At 38.7% G+C, this 18,913-nt stretch overlaps 1 protein-coding gene across 3 annotated transcripts in view; it reads right to left on the reverse strand.

Annotated features, from left to right (window-relative positions):
- Nucleotides 1–18,913, reverse strand: part of ITGA8 (integrin subunit alpha 8) — a 174,534-nt gene that overhangs the window by 132,122 nt on the left and 23,499 nt on the right. For all 3 annotated transcript variants that reach the window (XM_080810656.1, XM_080810655.1, XM_080810657.1), the window contains exons 4-8: nt 16,816–16,939; nt 10,406–10,467; nt 9,093–9,138; nt 1,879–2,004; nt 728–772 (exon numbers count right to left, since the gene is read on the reverse strand). In XM_080810656.1, the coding sequence (XP_080666782.1) occupies nt 728–772; nt 1,879–2,004; nt 9,093–9,138; nt 10,406–10,467; nt 16,816–16,939 (403 nt within the window). The remainder of the gene's footprint in view (nt 1–727; nt 773–1,878; nt 2,005–9,092; nt 9,139–10,405; nt 10,468–16,815; nt 16,940–18,913) is intronic.

The raw sequence follows: 18,913 nt of genomic DNA on the forward strand, positions 1-18,913 counted from the left end.
TGAAAGCTAAATGCCTTACGAGAGAGAAAAATGAGATGAGATGAGATAGGAGTTTACAGAAGGAAGTGAAAGAAGGATTTCTGGAGGAGATGACAATTGAAATTATACTAAAAAAAAAAAAAAAGTAGCATTTGACCACTGGAAATTAGAGTGGCTTCAGACTCAGTGGCTTGAAACCAGGGATGACAGCCTTCTCAAGATATAGAGGACAGAGGTGAGGGGCATATATAAGAATAGGAGTTAATTCATTCCATTATTTTGGGCTTGAGCATGTCCAAAGGGGAAAAGGAAATAACATGGAGATGTTTTGGAGTCCAGTAGGGAGTTTAGTATGGATATGTCTAACATGAGATCCCAGAAATTAAATTAAAGATGGGAAATGTTGATTTTTCAGGTTTGCTCTCTCACTAACAGCATAGCTTTTGTGTAGGCCATTTAATCCCCTTATTTTTTTATGCATAACATGGGATTACTGTACTTGTGTTTTGTTGCTTAATTACATTTTATAAAGATGGATATTCAGTCTTACGGAATTTCTTGAGACTTATAAAGCTGTGTTGAAGTGTATTTTGTTTGTTTTTCTATAGATTGTTATCATATACATTCTGGGATTCCATTTTTATACATTTTGTGTAGTGAAGAAAATTACATTTATAAAGGGGCTTTTTAGGTCACCTTATCTTTCCTCGTGCTTTATAAATGCCTTACATTCAATAATGTCTCTCACCTTGCTCAGAGTCTCCAGTAAATTCCCCAGCAGCAACTGAATATCCTGTGTTAAAGAAAAGAAAAACCAATCACACTTGAAGGCTTTACAAATGAGCTATATCTAGAAAAACAAAAGAATTACCATAGTACTGCTTTGCTCAGAAATCTCGACAAATATTGTAACATAAAAGTTTAGGGTTCTGCAGAGGGAAAAGTTAGTGAAACCAATATGAGCGGTTCTGTACTAACTCCTGGAAGTGTAATCAATCTGCTTCTTCTGAGGCCTGGCAGCACAATTCCTATTCTGAGGGATGCTTCATAATCCACCTTAAAGTGTAAATGGGGGCCACCGCATTTTAGGGTTGCTGACTCATTAGGATCAGAGGTGACACTCTGAAAGGTGTCCTTTGTGCTCAGGTTTTGCTGCTTCTGATCATCAAGAAGGTCTGTTTCCTAATTTCTTTAAGGATGGTTTTCCCAAATTGCACTTACCTCTAAAGTGAGGTGAGGTAAAAAATATAACTACATTTTGATTAATTTATCAAGCAATCAAAATGCCAATGCCAAGCAATCAACAGAGGGGCAACGAGGGTGTATGGTTTGCATATAATACATTTTGACAACATTCTAGCAACTAGAAGGTCTTTTGTTATTGCTCTAAAAACTAGAAAGGACCGCTAGCATGTTGCCCCTATAGCACTGGGCAGCCCCACTAATTCATACTCTCTACAATTGGCAAAATATTTTATGTGCAACACACTATGATGGTTGGTGTTTGATTGCATAACTGCATACTACAGCCTAAATCAAAACACAAAAGCAACCATCAAAATCCCCCAGTAAGTAAGATACTGACTTTGGGGCTGAGGCCAGTGTTTTATTGTGTGAAGGAAGTATCCACTTAAGTCTAATTTATTGAAATTTTTAAAATAAAAAAATGGTTGTTGAACTTGCAGAAAGAATCTGTTACAGAATCTATAAAGTAGGCCGAATCTAAAGAAAAGACTTATAATATGGCTCGACAAAAAGAAAGTCCATTCTAAGCTAGCAAGGAATGAAAATCTGCGTAAGTTGCAGAATAATATTAGATAAGTGAGGAATAAAATTTGCATCTACATTTAATATGTTTGGCTTATGAGGACAACAAACAGGTTGAGCAACAATTCTCACCAAGGTAACTATCATCATAGGAAGCTGGAGCCACATCCGTCTGTTTTTCTCGAGCCAATTTCCTTAGAATATCCTTGAATGAGTAATTTGCAATGATATCGGCAATACTGGCAGTGATCACCTGACCTGTGTTCAAACAAATGAATACATTAGCTGAACAAATGCAAGAGGCATGCCCTCCTTGGGCAGAATCTGAATAACGTATCCTCCCCTGAAAATAATCATGGAATTGCTTGCATTTTGATGATGAATTTTCCCACCTGCCAAACTGCAAGGTAGATAGAACTTTCTATTCTGACAGAAGAACCAAAGATGAACTACATAATTTTATCTGTCTTCCCAATGCCTTCGCAATACATACTTCATCTCCAAATGGGAAAAATATCTGAATAAAGACACCTTGTTGGCAAAATTTGTGGATTAAATTTTTTTTAAAGATTTTATTTATTTATTTGACAGACAGAGATCACAAGTAGACAGAGAGGCAGGCAGAGAGAGGAGGAAGCAGGCTCCCTGCTGAGCAGAGAGCCCGATGTAGGGCTCGATCCCAGGACCCTGAGATCATGACCTGAGCCAAAGGCAGAGGCTTAGCCCACTGAGCCACCCAGGCACCCCTGGATTAAATTTTTAATATGGAACATCGTGGCTAGAAGAAACATCATCTAATTTTGAGATCACCTAGCCAAAACATGACTTCTTATAGGTGGGGAAACTGAGGCCCAGGGAGCATGAGTGGTTTCCCTCAAGTCAGGTGGTTTTGCTTTCAGGGTATTTGTCATTACAACCAAGGTCTTCTTTGGCATTCTAAGAAAATTTTTTGTGTTCTCACAAAATACAGATTAAATCTAAATCACTTAATTAATAGATTGTGAAATCTATCAGTTATGTAAGGGAGGGAATTACATAACCTCTGAGCCCTTTATTTGTTATGCTAAAATGTATACATAGAGAATAAATTTTATGACAATGGGAGGCTATGAGGTCCAGTGAGATCCAGAATTTTAGAAAAAAAAAAAAAAAAAAAGGAATCCATGGCTGCCAACAGTGATATGCTAAGAACTGGCTAATATCTCCCAAATAAAGTCACTATTAAAAGCCTTGAAATACGATCATATTGGGGTGGTCAAATAACCAGAAGATGGCCAGCAATTTTCCACCACAATTTCCATGCATTCCTATATTTATAATGGACATCTAAGGGACAAGTGTGATCTCATGCTTTTTGGGAGAAAACTGGAGAAAGGATTTCAAGAAACTAATATTTAATATTAATATTAATAATATTAGTAGTAATATATCAATATAAACTAATATTAATATTAGTTTGAAAGCCAAATTATTCTTTGGGAATTTAGTGATAATTCATACTCTTTCTGTTTGAAGTCCAAAAGGAATAAAATTATCAAATCTGACCATAAATATTTCCCAGTGACTGTGCCTGAAATGACTTTGAACAATGTCTACAGAATTTGCCAATTTTCTTTGGTTTAAATCTAAATACCCCCTTCCCACCTCCCATGTACACACTGCCTTTGTCTGTTTCCTTTAGCTGCTTCAATATACATTATAATCTCAAGCCTAAATAAAATTTTACATTACCTATCACAGACAATGCTTCTAAATCTCCTTGGTATGGTTACTTTTTGGCAAATCATCAGTATCTGACATTTTAACTTAAGGAAAGGAAAAAAGTATCTAATCAAGTGAATTAGATTGATGATCTAGTCAAGTGAATTAGAAGAAAATCTTTTTAAACACACATAATTTTTACTTTTAACCATTTGCTGCATAAAATACAATTTTTCAATTTACAAAATAATTTTTTAAGACTGAAATGTTAATTATTTGATGTTCATAGTTGTGTGTATGTATATATATATATATATATATATATATGAATGAAGCGTAACAGTAATTTCACATACAGTTGTACCATAAACCCATCTCCCAGATCTCTTCCACTGGTTTTTTTTAAAAAAAAAAATTGTAGTTTTTTATTAATTTATTTTTTATTTTAATTCCAGTATAGTTGACAGTGTTATATTAGTTTCAGGTGTATAACGTAGTGATACAACAATTCTATTCATTACTCAGTGGTTGTCAAAAGAAATGTACTATTAATCCCTTTCACATATTTCACTCATCCCTTGCCCCCCTCCTCCCTTCTGGTAACCATCAGTTTGTTCTCTATAGTCAGAGTCTGTGTTTTGATTTTTCTCTTTTTAAAATTTGTTCATTTGTTTTGTTTCTTAAATTCCACATATGAATGAAATAATAGAATTTGTCTTTCTATGACTCACTTATTTCACTGAGTAATATACTCTCTAGATCCACCCATGGAGAGCCAAACGGCAAGATTTCATTCTTTTTCATGGCTGAATAGTATTCCATTGTTTATATACCACTTCTTTATCCATCCATCTCTTGATGCACGGCTGCCCTGCTTCCAAAATTAGGATGTTGTAAGGAATGTTGAAATAAACATAGGGGTGCATATAACTTTTTGATTTAGTGTTTTTATATTCTTTGTGTAAATACCCAGTAGTGAAATTATGGGATCATTTGGTAATTCTATTTTTAATTTTCAGAGGAACGCTTCACAGTGGTTGCACCAGTTTGCATTCCCACCAAAAGTGCATCAGGGCTCCTTTTCCTCCACATCCTTGCCAACATTTGTTGCTTCTTCTGTTGTGATTATAGCCATTCTGCTAGGTGTGAGGTGATATCTCATTGTGGTTTTGATTTTCATTTCCATGATGATTACTGATACTAAGCATCTTTTCATGCATCTTTTGGCATCTGTGTGTCTTTGGAGAAATGTTTGTTCAAGTTTTCTGACCATTTTTAATTGGAATATTTTTTGGTGTTGAGTTGTAGAAGTTCTTTATATATTTTGGATACTAATTCTTTATTGGGTTTATCATTTGCAAATATCTTTTCCCATTTAGTAGGTTCTTTTTCAGTTTTATTGATTGCTTCCTTTGCCATGCAGAAGATTTTTATTTTTAAATAGTCCCAATACTTTATTTTTGGTTTTGTTTCCCTTGCCTCAGGAGACATACGTAGAAAATGTAGCCATGGCCGATGTCAGAGAAATGACTGCCTGTGCTCTCTTCTAGGATTTTTATGGTTTCAGGTCTCACATTTAGGTCCATGACCTGTTTTGAGTGTATTTTTGTGTATAGTGTCAGAAAGTGCTCCAATTTCATTCTTTGGCATGTAATTGTCTAGTTTTCTCAGTACCGTTTTTTGAAGAGACTGTCTTTTTCCCATTGGATATTCTTGCCTCCTTTGTTGAAGATTAACTGAGTATATAATCATGAGTTTATTTCTGGGCTCTCCATTCTGTTCCATTGGCCTATGTGTCTATTTTTGTGCCTGTACCATACTGTTTTGATTTCTACAGTTTTGTAGTATGACTTGAAATCTGGAATTGTGATACCTTCGTTTTGCTTTTCTTTTTCAAGAGTGCTTTGGCTAATCAGGGTCTTTTGTAGTTCTGTACAAATTTTAGGATTGTTTGTCCTAGTTCTGTGAATAAATCCTATTGATACGTTATTTTTTGCCATTTCAATAACTTATGCATCTTAGTGTGCACCTCCTTCCATTGATTTTACTGGGGACTCCCTGTACCTCCTGGATCTGGATTTCTGTTTCCTTCCCCAGATTTGGAAAGTTTTCAGCTATTATTTCTTCAAATAAATTTTCTGCCCCCTTTTCTTTCTCTTCTGGGATCCCTATAATGTGAAAGTCATTATGCTTGATGGTGTCACTGAATTCCTGAAGTCTTTTCATTTTGCATTACTTTTTCCCCTCACTTGTCACTTGATTTCTTTCCATTGCTCTGTCTTCCAAGTCACTGATCTGTTCTTCTGCTTCCTCTAGTCTATTATTTATTTTATCTCACGTATTTTTAATGTCATTTATTGAGTTCTTCATCTATGATTGGTCCTTTTTATGTTTTCTACCTTTTTGATAAGGGTCATTGATGTCCTCCACTCATTCCTCAAGTTCCATGTGTATCTTTATCATTACTACTTTAAATTCTTCATTGGGCATATTATTTATCTCCATTTTGCTTAGGTCTCATACTGTGCTATTTGTCCCGCTCTTCCATTTGGGACATAATCCTCTGTCTCCTCATTTCGTCCAAGTCTCTGTGTCTGTTTGTGTGTACTAGGAAAGTCAGCTACATCTCCTGCTCTTGAAAGTAGTGGCCTTATGAAACAGAGGAGCTCGACACAGCAGTGTCACCGGTTCATGAGAACTTGGCACTTCCGAAGTGTCTCCTACGTGTGTTGTATATGCCCTGCTGCTGTGGCTGAGCTACTTTTCCTTCAGTCCAGGCATCCACAGTGACTCTCTTTGCCTGTTGTGGGCAGGGTTTGGTCCCTCTGCTGTTAGTGGGCCAGTCTGGGGCCGCCTTGGGCTTGAGTTGAGTCAGACCAGGCATTTGCCAGAGATGCAGCATCACTGAACTTTCCCCATGTTGTTGCCTGAGAAACTCTCACTGGTGGGCACAGCAGTGTCTGTCCCCCACAGCAGGTGTCTGCCCACTGCTGGGGCCACAGTCTGACAGGTGTGTGTGGTTACTTTTTCCTCTCCCTAGGCCAAGAGCCACTGTGGAGTGCTGCTGGCCCCTGTCAAGGCTGCCGGCACACTGCCAGGCTGGTGGCACCACTTTGGATGTCTTCTGGTCAAGAGTGTTAGAGGGGTGGATGCTCCAAGTGCATGGGGGCAGGAGGCAAAGCATTAACAAGTGTTTTGCTGGTCTGTGGGAGGGGACCTGCAGCAACTGGGACTGAGGCTGGTCTGGCTGGAGGGGAACAGATTGACGTCTGTGCAAAGGGTGGACTGATGGTGTTAGCAAGTTCGGTAGTGAGTATTGGCAGCACCACCACGCTGCAAGGTGGCGTGTTTATGCTGGGGGTCTTGGGAGGAAATAGCACCTGTCAGCTCCTTTCTTTCTGGAGAATTTCTCCAACTGTCTGTGCTCTGTCAGCGCTCACTCTGAGTTTAGTAGCCAACTCTCCTTCCTGTGGATCCCAGTTACTTTATAAACTGCAGCTTCTATGCTGTATCTCCCTAGGGGCTGTTTATTGTGCTGTCTCTTTAGAGACGGACTCAGTTTCCTCTTGCCTGTTTGGTTCTCCCAGAGCCGAGTTCACTGATTTTTAAAGTTCCAGGTTTTAAGTCCCATTGGTCATAAGAACTCACGAAAGGCAGTCCCTCTGGTTTTCAAAGCCAATATAATAGGGATTTGTCATCCCCCTGAGGGATCCCTGACATGATAGCCTATTTCCCTCCCTTCTCTGGCCCTGCAGTGTCCTTCCCTCCCATGGGCAGCCCCAGGGGTCTGGTTAGCTCCCTACCACATCCTCGCCCTACCTCCCTTCTTCAGTATGGCCTCTTCTCTACAGTTAGTTGTGGCGTTTGTTCTGCCAATCTTGGGGCTGTTTTCTGGGCTATTGACACTGATAGGAGTGTTTTCTAGTTGTATCTGTGGGACAAGGGGAGCTTAGGGTCCTCTTACTCCAGCATCTTTTTCAGACTCCCAATATTTATACTCTTCCTTTGGCTTTTTAATATGATCTGGTGTTTTCCATTTTAAAAGAAAATCTTCACTCAACTATTCACCTGTCTCATAGCCTGCTCTATCTTTATTCTAAATGTTACAGCCAAAATTCAGTGAATATTCTCCATCATTTCTCTGTAGGCATCCCATCCACACCCATGGCTTTACCTGTTACCAATACACAAGTGACGGAGGTTTGTATTTTAGCCTAGATATCTTCTCAGACCTGAAGCCCATACATCTAAACACTAATGTGAAAAGCCTTGTATATCTCAAACATTTTCATATTCAACAAAACCCAAAGCAAACTCACAGTCTTCCCTCTCCATCCCACTCCAAACCTGTTCTCATCTCAGTGAGTGGGACCCACGTATACCCACGCAAATGCAAAAGTCAGAAAGTTATGCTGGGCATCCTCCCCTCCCCTCCCTTCCCTCACCCTCATATATCCAACCCATTAGCTAGGCAGCTTGTTTTCCCTCCAAAGCATCCTCTAATTTCTCCTCCTATTCAATCTGTACTATTACCCCTCTAAGTAGCAAGCATCTTTAACTAAACCTTATAGTTAGTTTACCTTATAAACTTATAACAGACTTATCACTTTGTAATGGCTTTGCTGATACCTCACTTTGGCCAACTCTAATCCATTTTCCACATAGCAGCCAGAGTGATCTTTTCAAAACACAGATCTGATCATAGCATCCCATGCTTAAAACTCTCCAACCGTTTCCCATTATTCTCAAGACAAGCAACAATGTAGCTAAGGCCATCTTTTTAAACTCCTGCAATCTACCAGGGACTTCTTATTGTTTTCAGGATAAAGACAAAGCTGCTTACATTGGCCTGCAAGCAAGCCCTTCATGGCCAAGGGTCCTGCTCCATACCTCTCAGCAGCTCCTCCCCGATCTCCTGACTCTGGTCACCCTGGCTTCCCTTCCTCTCACCTGACTGTTCAATTTCAGATCATAGAACCTTCCCATATAGTCCCTTCTCTCTTTGCTAGTTACCTCCTAGCAAAGTTTAGATCTCTCTTCAGGGTTGCTTGCTTTCAAGTTAGTTGACTTTAGGGCAGCTGCTGATGTAACACCTTTGTAAGGATTAGCAGGCATCAGCCTGTGCAGGCTGATGCTGTCCTGCACCTAGCTCAAGGCTACCTAAGCAGAGCACAGGTTGTAATTTCAGTCACAGAGGACAAAACATCTGCAAGGGCCATCCTGGGAGAAGCTTTCTCCACTCTAACCGCTCCATCATGACATACCTGTCCTTCACAGCAAGGACCATGTGTGGAGTGTCTCGTACTTGCATGAGTGCTAGACGAATGCCTGCACCTTCCCCCACGTATTAACCTTGTGAGGGTAGGAACAATGTCTGTCTTTACTCATCACTGTATCCCCAACATCTAGCACAAAGCCTGGCGCAGCCTCTGTGAATACTTGGTGAATTAATTAAGTTGCAGCAGTATCTTAAAATATCATTTATATAACATTCAAGGGGAAATGATAGCTCAATCATTTGGGGAATTACGAACATGGATAAAAAAAATAAATGTAATAAAAGGTCAACATTGGATTGTTCCTTGTGCCTCATCTCCTTGTTAGTAACAACAAATGGGCATTTCTTCGCTGCTAGTGGAACGTACCTTGCCAATAAAAGCTTCCCGGTCCTCCTACTATGAGGTCTCCATTCTACAAAACAGAAATAGCAACGATTAGAAAAGGAAAACAGACTTAAAAAATATATATATATATAATGTATTATTTGTTTCAAGGGTACAGGTCTGTGATTCAGTCTTAAACAATTCACAGCACTCACCATATCACTATGCTCCCTGATGTCCATCACCCAGCCACCCCAACCCTCCAGACTTTTTTTTTTAAGTGATAAATCATTGTGAATAGGCATTGCTCTCACAATTTGTTATACATAAAAAAGCAATTTTTAAATGAGGCCCTTCTGTCGGAGGCATGCAGCTCATTTTATTTCCTATTCTTGCTTTCCACTATTTAGTGTGTTAACCTATTAAATAATTTTCATTTGACTCCATTACCTAAGTTGAATTCTCTCCCTTGAGGATATATAAATTTGGTGCTCTGGCACTGCCTCAGGTAAGCAAAATATATACAAGTTTAATGCTGTGTAATTTAGCAGACATGATCTTTTGAGCTTTGGCCACAAAAAGAAAATTCGTGTTCTATTTATCTCAAGGCCACAGTAACGCTTATTTTATCCATACATCTCTAACCAGCCCCTTTGCCCCCTCTCAGGAGAGAAAGCAAAAACTCCAGGCTAGCAAATACAAATTTTTCCTTCTCTTTAAAACCCCACCTTCCAACCTCTCCATCCTTAACTTTCAGTGGAGGGGAAAAAAGACAATGATAAAAAAGGCAATGAACTTTGTGCGCTAAAGAATTTTTTCTATACTATTCTCATAACGATGAAATCTTTGTCCCCTCTTGTCTTACTAGGCATCTCTGTTTTTAATTTTGTGAGAGGATGTGTGAATTTTGACACTAATGTTAAATCTCACCAGTGAGTTATAGCTACAAGATAAAGCAATTTATTGATTCTTGTGATTTTTTTTGGGGGGGGGGGAAGCACATTTCTCTCACGGAGTTTTTGAGATTTTTTCATTTAAAATGACTATCACACACACACACAAATAAAACGACTATCACAAGAGATGGGAAGAAAGACTGTTGCTTTTCCTCATATGTATTTCTGTGCTATTTTAATAGTTTGTCATCTGCATAGATTAATGAAAATAAAAAGCAAACAAAAATATTTGAAGAAGTTGCCCAAACAGGCCAGATATATACCTTAAAGGTTCTTTTGGTGGTGGTGGTTTATGGGGCTGGGGATGGGAGTGGGAGACAGAAGCCAAAAAACCCAAAAAACCCAACCAAACAAACAGATAAAACGAATATTAGAAGCTACAAGACCAAAGGCATTCACCTTATAAAAATCCAGACTAAATCCTGCTTGGCAGTAACCCTGGCCTTCTGGATCAGCATTACCTAGAGTGATCAAAATATAGAAATGTTATAACATCATCATTTCCAAGACATTTTAATAACCAATTCAGTATATTCTGTTGTTTTCTCTATAGACTTCTAAATTTAAAATGACCAATATGTGTTTTGTATTTTTTAAAATTCAATCTGAGTGAGTTCTGAAATATATTTCCATTTATTTTCTTGTCCTAAATATCATTGAGTTTCTGTAGTAAGATCACTAGGAATAACGTCCCTTGGAGACATTATATTTGGGCTTTACAACACATGTTTGTTTGAAGAAATAAACTCTCCTTCTCTCAGCTATGTTCTGCATTGCCCAAGTGGCGGTAGTGTTTTTCCGAGCTGCTGCGTGTTCTGTGGGAAGCCACACGTGTCATTCCTAAGGAAATCCCTTGAGAAAAAGAGAGGTAATCATGGGCACCTGGGCAGATACTTTCTGCTGAGGACACCAAAAGGATTCCAATTTTAATGATCGTCAAAAGGAAATTCATTTGAAATTCTTCTTTTTTTTTTTTAAGATTTTATTTATTTATTTGACAGAGAGAGAGATCACAAGTAGGCAGAGAGCAGAGAGAGAGAGAGGAGGAAGCAGACTCCCTGCTGAGCAGAGAGCCCCATGTGGGGCTTGATCCCAGAACCCTGGGATCATGACCTGAGCTGAAGGCAGAGGCTTTAAACCACTGAGCCACACAGGTGCCCCTGAAATTATTCTATTATCATGAGTTAGGTACATTTGGAAATTGTATTTTTGGTCACAATGAATCGCATGGGTGCACTGGAGTATCAGTGTTTTCAAAAGAGAAAACCCTCTAGTAATGGCTTATTTTGCACTCTATCCAATAGAATTCACTAACTGAATGTCCAATAGGTCTTTATCATACTGTTTTTAAGATTATGGGCAGGTCAACCAGTGGATTCGCAGGAGATTGTTATAAGGTTTCTAGGACATTAGGATCAGGAATTTAGTACTGTCTACTAAAAGCTGTCTACAGCTTTTTTTAAAAAATTTTATTTATTATTTGACACAGAGGGAGAGAGAGAGGCAGAGCATAAGCAGAGGAAGTGGGAGTGGGAGAAGCAGACTCCCGGCTAAACAGGGAGCCAGATGAAGGGCTCGATCCCAGGACCCTGGGATCATGACCTGAGCTGAAAGCAGACACTTAACCCATCGAGCCACCCAGGTTCCTCCGGTCTACAGCTTCTAAATTGTTTAGCATAAAATCAAAATGTAGTTCATTGGGGGGCATCTCAATCATTATGTAGGTTGGTATGAACTTGCAAATAATTACTCCTTTTTTATCAAGGATATTCCTGAATGGAAACTAAAATAAGAGCAGGAAAGGAAATGAACATCATAGGAAAAATGTATAGGCTAGTGTGCCTATTTCAGAAGCTTTTTGATAGATCTGGCCTTTCTAGCTGTTTCTAGAATGTCTTCTGTTTTTTCCTTGCCTTGGTTAGTCCTTAGGTAATTTTAGCATTGTCATCATCCATTCTTCTCCTCCAGATGCTCCCTGTATATTATAATACACTGTTCTATCGAATACATGGTATTTTTTATGATAATATCTGTTTTTAATTCTAATGTCCATTAATGCCTTGTGGGTTTTTTTAAAAGCTAAGGTTTTTTTTTTTTTCCCTTCAGCTTTATTCAGGTATACTTAATATACAAAAAACCTGTATATTTTAATATGTGCATTTTGATGAGTTTGGACATAGGCATACACCCATGAAACCATCATCAAAATCAAAGTAACAAGGATTTCTATCACCTACAAAAAAATTCTCGTGTCCCCTTGTTTGTTTTTGTGGGTAAAAACATTTTTTTTTTTTTTAAAGATTTTATTTATTTATTTGACAGAGAGAGAGACAGAGAACACAAGCAGGCAGAGAGGCAGGCAGAGAGAGAGGAGGAAGCAGGCTCCCTGCTGAGCAGGGAGCCCGATGCGGGGCTCGATCCCAGGACCCTGAGATCATGACCTGAGCCGAAGGCAGCGGCTTAACCCACTGAGCCACCCAGGCGCCCCGGGTAAAAACATTTTAATGTGAGATTTACCCTCTGCAATTTTTAAGTGCACAACATCTTACACTGTATTTTTATGAAATTTCTTCCATATTTTAAACTATATTTTATGATTTATAGTTCTGAATGCTACAAAGTTCCCTAAAGGTTCATCTGTATAACTTCTGATGTCTGGGTACCAATTTTCTGGAAGTTCATGTGTGTAAATATTTCTATATGAATACGTGATGTATGATTATGTAAACATATATATGTAATCTTGAGTATATTTGAAAACATATTGTTCTAATGCACAAACCTCTTTAGAAATCCATTTTAAAAGCAAGTCTTCCTTTCATTTTTAATATTGTAAATTATTCAAAAAGGAAGAAATATGACCATTTTGGGAAATTATTTTCTTCAAAACAGGAAACTGAAAAAATTAAGAGAAAATACTAATTTTTTATGAAACTCATGGGGAAAATAACCAACTCCAAATGTTTATTTGAAGCAGTGGTTAGAAGAGAATGTGAGGTGATTTTTTTCTTAGAGTTGTCGTTCATGAGACCTAAAAGAATCTATTTTCCTGGAACTTCGGAGCATCTATAAACCTTACAATTATGTCCCAGAATGAACTCAGGAATCCAGGGAATCATGCTGATCACTCACTACTATTTGTTGGAAGACCGCATGTAAATAATCCTCCCCTGAATTATGAATGATCCTAAGAGCTGTAGGCATGTCATGAATATGAATGGGCAGATTCGTTCCCATATTACTTAACCTATCAGTGGGGTATGTTTGTAGTATGGAATGAGCATGAGAGAGTTCTTTAAATTCTCTTTTGAAAATAATATTGCTGATGTTCCTTCTGTGATATTGACCATATGCTCCTGAACAAGCTGGCTTTGTGTTAATGAACTGTGAACTCCCAGGGGAAGGACAGGAAGTCCGCTCCTTGAGTGAATTTAAGGAGGAAGAAGTATTTGTAGTAAGAGAGTGACCACGAGGAATATGAAAACTATAGCTGTGTACTAGAGTTGAAAGAATTTTTGGCAATTTATTTAGCTATTCCGCAATTCCACATAAACTCCATATTTACCTTCGTCAAGTTGTTCTTTTATTTAGGAAAATAAACAGTAAGTAAATTGGCATTATAATGTGCCCGTGTCACTCAAGACACAGGACTGCTACAGGACTGCTTATTTTCAGAGAAGGGCTCAGACTCATATCTAAGTGCCATGTGCTGTGTTTTGACTTGAGTGCTCTCATCACAGAGACACTCGGTCAAAAAGGCAGAACAAGAGGCAGTGACAAGTTATATAAACGATCACCCCCCATGCTAGTTGAAGAGTATGATAGATCAGCAAGGCAAGAAGCGTGTGCAAGATCGACTCATCATTTCAGCTATTTATAGTTTACTGTGCTAGGGAAGCCTTTGTAGCAAGTCATGAAAATGTGATACGAACAGGACTGATGAAACACACTCTTTGTTAAATCGCAGCTTTACCATTAGTTTTCGAAGTAAATCCAGGATTTTATTTCTCTCTCTACCTGACTTTTATCTTTAGCATAATAGAAATGACCTCACACTGAACCAAGGAACACAGCACGCTGAGCGGGACATGACTCAAAATATGCCTTTGTTGGCTGTTGCCTGTGCCTGGGAAGCTCCCTCTTGCCCTCTCCAACAGCCATTTGCCAAGAGAGCCCTTCCTGTGATCCTGTCTCAAAAAGCCCCTCCCCTTACCGAGGCAGGCCATGTCCCTCCCTACTCGCTTGCCTTATTATATTTTTCTTTATAGCACTTTTCGCTATCTGATGTTATATTTATTCTTTAAGAAACATTCTTTTCATTGATATATAATAGACATAAAACATATTATTATTCCAAGGTATATAACATCATGATTTGCTATATGTATATACTACAAAGTGATCACTACAGTAAGTCTAGTTAACACCCATCACTACAGATCATTATAAATTTTTTCCTCATGATGAGAACTTTTAAGATCCCCTCTCTTAGCAACTTTCAAATATACAATATTCTTTTTTAAAAAGATTTTATTTATTTATTTGACAGAGAGAGAGATCACAAGTAGGCAGAGAGGCAGGCAGAGAGAGAGGGGGAAGCAGGCTTCCTGCTGAGCAGAGAGCCTGATGCGGGCTCGATCCTAGGACCCGAGATCATGACCTGAGCCGAAGGCAGAGGCTTTAACCCACTGAGTCACCCAGGGGCCCCTACGACACAGTATTCATAACTATAGTTACCCTGCTCGACTTTACAGCTCCCGCGGTCTTTATCCTATAATTGGACGTTTGTACCCTTTGACTACCTTCACCACTTTGACCCATCTCCCCACCCCTCACCTTGAGCAATGACCAATCTGTTCTCTGTATCTATGAGTTTGGAGTTTTTTTGGGGGGGGGGTTGCTTTTGTTAGGTTTTGTATATAAGTGGTATTTTTCTTTGGTATTTGTCTTTCTCTAGCTGACTTATTTCACTTAGCATAATGCCTTCAAGGTCCATCCATGTTGTCACAAATGGCAGGATTTCCTTTTTCTTATGGCTAAATAACATTCCATTGTACATAATATACAATGTCTTCATTACCCATTTGTCCACCGAATGTGCCTAGATTGTTTCCATGTCTTGCCTGATCTGTGCAATGTTGCTGTGACCAGGGAGGGGCAGATATCTTTTTCAGATACTGATTTCATTTCCTTTGGATCTATACCCAGATGTAGAACTGTTGGATCTGAACACTTACATGTTTGTTGTCTGTTTCCCCCAGTAGAATGTAAGTTTCTTAAAGTTTGGGTTTTATTTTCTCTTGTTCTGTGCTTTATTCCCCAAACATAGAATAATTAGTGTTCACTGTGTTGAACAGATACATAATCGAGTCTCATTATCAACAAGGAACCTCTGTTTTAAAGCTGCTTAAAATAAAATCTTAATTTCACAGATTATTCATTCAGTGACATTTGTCATGATGTGAGGAAGTGGCTAATTTATTTCAATATTTTAAAACAGAAGTCATAATCTTCTCTTTGCCAAAATCCTCCCCCAAAACCATCTGAGTTAGCTGTTTCACTATGATCTTCAGATTAAATCTCAGCAGTTTCTTTATTAACCCTCTGATATCATTGATCCATTCTTTATCTTCATTTTTATTTCTGATACATGTTCATTACTGTGCCAAAATTAATTTTGAATCTAAAAAAACAACCACACAAAATGGTGAAATTTTACTTACAGTTTTGGAAATCTAATTTGGGATTAGGTTGTTAAAAAATCAATTCCCTGAAATCAGTTACCAGAATGTTCTTTCTAATGACATTTCTTTCCTCAGTGTGGTTTTGCAAACTATCAAGAATACGAATGAAAATCCATTGGTTGCTTTCTGACGAACCCCAACGATGGACATAACAAATAGAAAACTGGAAGAATTCACAAAAGGGACTGAGTAGATCAACCAATTGGAAATGCTGTCCCAAGTCCATGGGTGTTCCCCCAAGAAGTGATTAAACAGCAGTGCCCCAAAGATAGCGCTCACAGGCTTGCTTCTGTGGATGCTTTGCCGGAAGATCTCTAGACTGGGCAGATGAGACTTACACTCTAAGGGTACAGTCTTTTTAAAAAATGGAGATTAAACACCTAAAGGAGAGACATGTATCATGCAGATAACGGAGCACACAACTGCCAAAGAAAGCAACAGCTGTCAAGAACACAGGCTGCAGGATGCCTGGGAGGTTCAGTCGGTTAAGCGTCCAACTCTTGATTCAGCTCAGGCCATGATCTCAAGGAGCCCATGTTGGGCTCTGTGTGGGGTGTGGAGTCTGCCTAAGGTTCTCTCTGCCTCTCTCTCTGCCCTCCCTCCCACTCATGTTCTCTCTTCCTCTGAAGAAGAAGAAGAACAACAACAACAACAACAACACAACACAACACAGGCTGGACAGACAGCTGATGTCAGAGCGCCCCCCGTTCCCAGCACACTAGCTAGCTAAGACCACTCCTGCCATTAAAAAGTGAAGTGGGTGGTCAGCATTCTTCAGGTCACAGTGTGAGTTTTGAATAGCAACTGAGAGTTTAAGGCCTAACATAAGGAACCAGGCAATTCTACTGCAAAATATCTAAATGAAATTTTCTACAACATGGAGGAGAATCAACAGAATTCTGTGTCCTGTCCCCCATGTCACAACAAGGCATCGCAAAAGATGTCCATAACCTTTACCCCCCCCATCTCTTTTTACTCATCGATGGTGTTCTGACATTGCCTGCACTGTCTACCACAGAAGGGCTCTTGAGCTAAATTACAGTTTCAAGGAATAAAATCACTTACTGTTCCGACAAGGAGAGTATTCTGCATACGCACTGAAATTCTGGATCGCTACATAGCAAGTGCCAACTGGGTCCTTTTCTGGTGTTGGTTTAAGAGTTCTCCAGTGATACAAAGGAGCACAGGCCTGTGACACATCAAAGACAATATTTTCTTGACATTGTTTCCTCATACTATCATAGGATTTAGTTGGTTGACTAAGGTACCTAAATTCATGACAAACTATGTTAAATTAGGGAGTGAATTATTTGGCTTCTGGCATGCTGGTAAGTACCGCAGTAGTCAGAGTTAATGAAACTTCCAAAGCCAGTTTTTTACCATTGACGCACCATAGAATTAGAACAAATTAAACAGATGGAAAGGAATGAGTTCTCCCCTACAGGATTTTAAGTTAAATAAGTGTCATCTGGCGAAAGTAATTATTTCCTAATGGCAAAGAACTCAGATTTTCATTTCCTTAAAAAAAAAAATTGGACCTACCTAGAATGAAATGATCATTAAAACATTGAATAAATCAGTACGATGTCTTAAAATGAGGATAGTTACTTTCTTTGCCTAGTTGTTGTGTTAAGAAATTATTTTCAAATCACAGGAGGCAGACAAATTTGAATACCTCCGTTTTGTGGATTTCCCTGGTTTATCGCTCACGGTATATCCTACAACTTTTTAAATAATGATTTTCATTTGGACACCCTTACCACAGTGTTCTTGACTTTATTTTTCATTAAATGGTTTTCATTCACGACAAAACAAAAGTTAATTTAAACAACAGTATAAAAAACATGATTCTTGCATAAAATACGCTGGTCACTTCTCCAGAAGCTTGGATTCTAACAAAAGCATGGTATTTGCAAGGATATCAAATATGAAAGAGAATACATGAAATCTTCTTTAACCAAATTAAACTATTAATTTTGTTACGAATGAGAGAGGCAATGAAATAATTGTGTAGAAAACATAGGCATCTTTTTGACCTGTTTTGCTAGCTTGAATCTTGATTATTCAAATGCTCATTATTCTAAGGACACAGAATTGCAGATTCCTAGAATACGGAACCCCTAGCCTACCTCCTAATTTGATGGTATCACCCTTAATACAATGCCACAAAAATGAAGGCAGACACTAATTTTAAAGTCTTTTCAAGATTCCAAACATGGGGGCTCAGTGGGTTAAAGCCTCTGCCTTCAGCTCAGGTCATGATCCCAGGGCCCTGGGATCCAGTCCCACATCGGGCTCACTGCTCAGTGGGGAGCCTGCTTCCTCCTCTCTCTCTGCCTGCCTCTCTGCCTGCTTGTGATCTCTGCCTGTCCAATAAATAAATAAAATCTTAAAAAAAAAAAAAAAGATTCCAAACATGTCCTTGATAATGGGCTCAACATGTAACTACTTTCAGTAAAAGTAACTTATAGTCTCAAGTAAGAAGTGTGTTTCCACTACTTGAGTTTTCTGATATCATGAGGTGTTGGCCAATACCTAAAAACCGTGTATCTTAACCATTTTCCTATCTTAGGGCCCTCTTGGTAAACTGACAAGTTATGTGGTTAATATGTTTAACGTAAAGTTCCCACAGTGAAAAGCAGGAGTGTGGGCAGAACAGGCATTCACCTGTGCCTGTGCCTCTGGGAGTCTGCCCACCGACCTCATCTGCCAGCTGCTTCCACGGCACTTAAATGCCAGGAAACTTCTTCCCAGTACTTGCCTGCTGTCAGCTCTAGCAAGTTACCCTTTTTATATCTGCTCAGTTTCACACTGATGTGAAACATACCGACGAGATGAATTTGGCCTGTGACCCAAACTTTAAACATATACCCACGACACCTGGATATTCAAAAGGATACTCCAGCATTTTGAAGTTCTAGTAATTATCACATAGGACAGAATTTACTTCTTTACCCTGCTAAACTTCCGAGCTCCAAGGAAAAAATTAACTTGAAATATACTTAATAGTATCTTATTTCCTTTCATGTAATTTTGAAAATGCAAGCATGCCCCTGAATTAACCATTTTTATTATGAACATGGCATATGATTTCATTTTCAGTGATTCTGAGGGCTTCTACAAGTATTGGATAAATGCACAACATGTTACAGATAAGCTTTTA

Source organism: Martes martes, assembly GCF_963455335.1.
Source record: "Martes martes genome assembly, chromosome: 8".
Lineage (NCBI taxonomy): Eukaryota > Metazoa > Chordata > Mammalia > Carnivora > Mustelidae > Martes > Martes martes.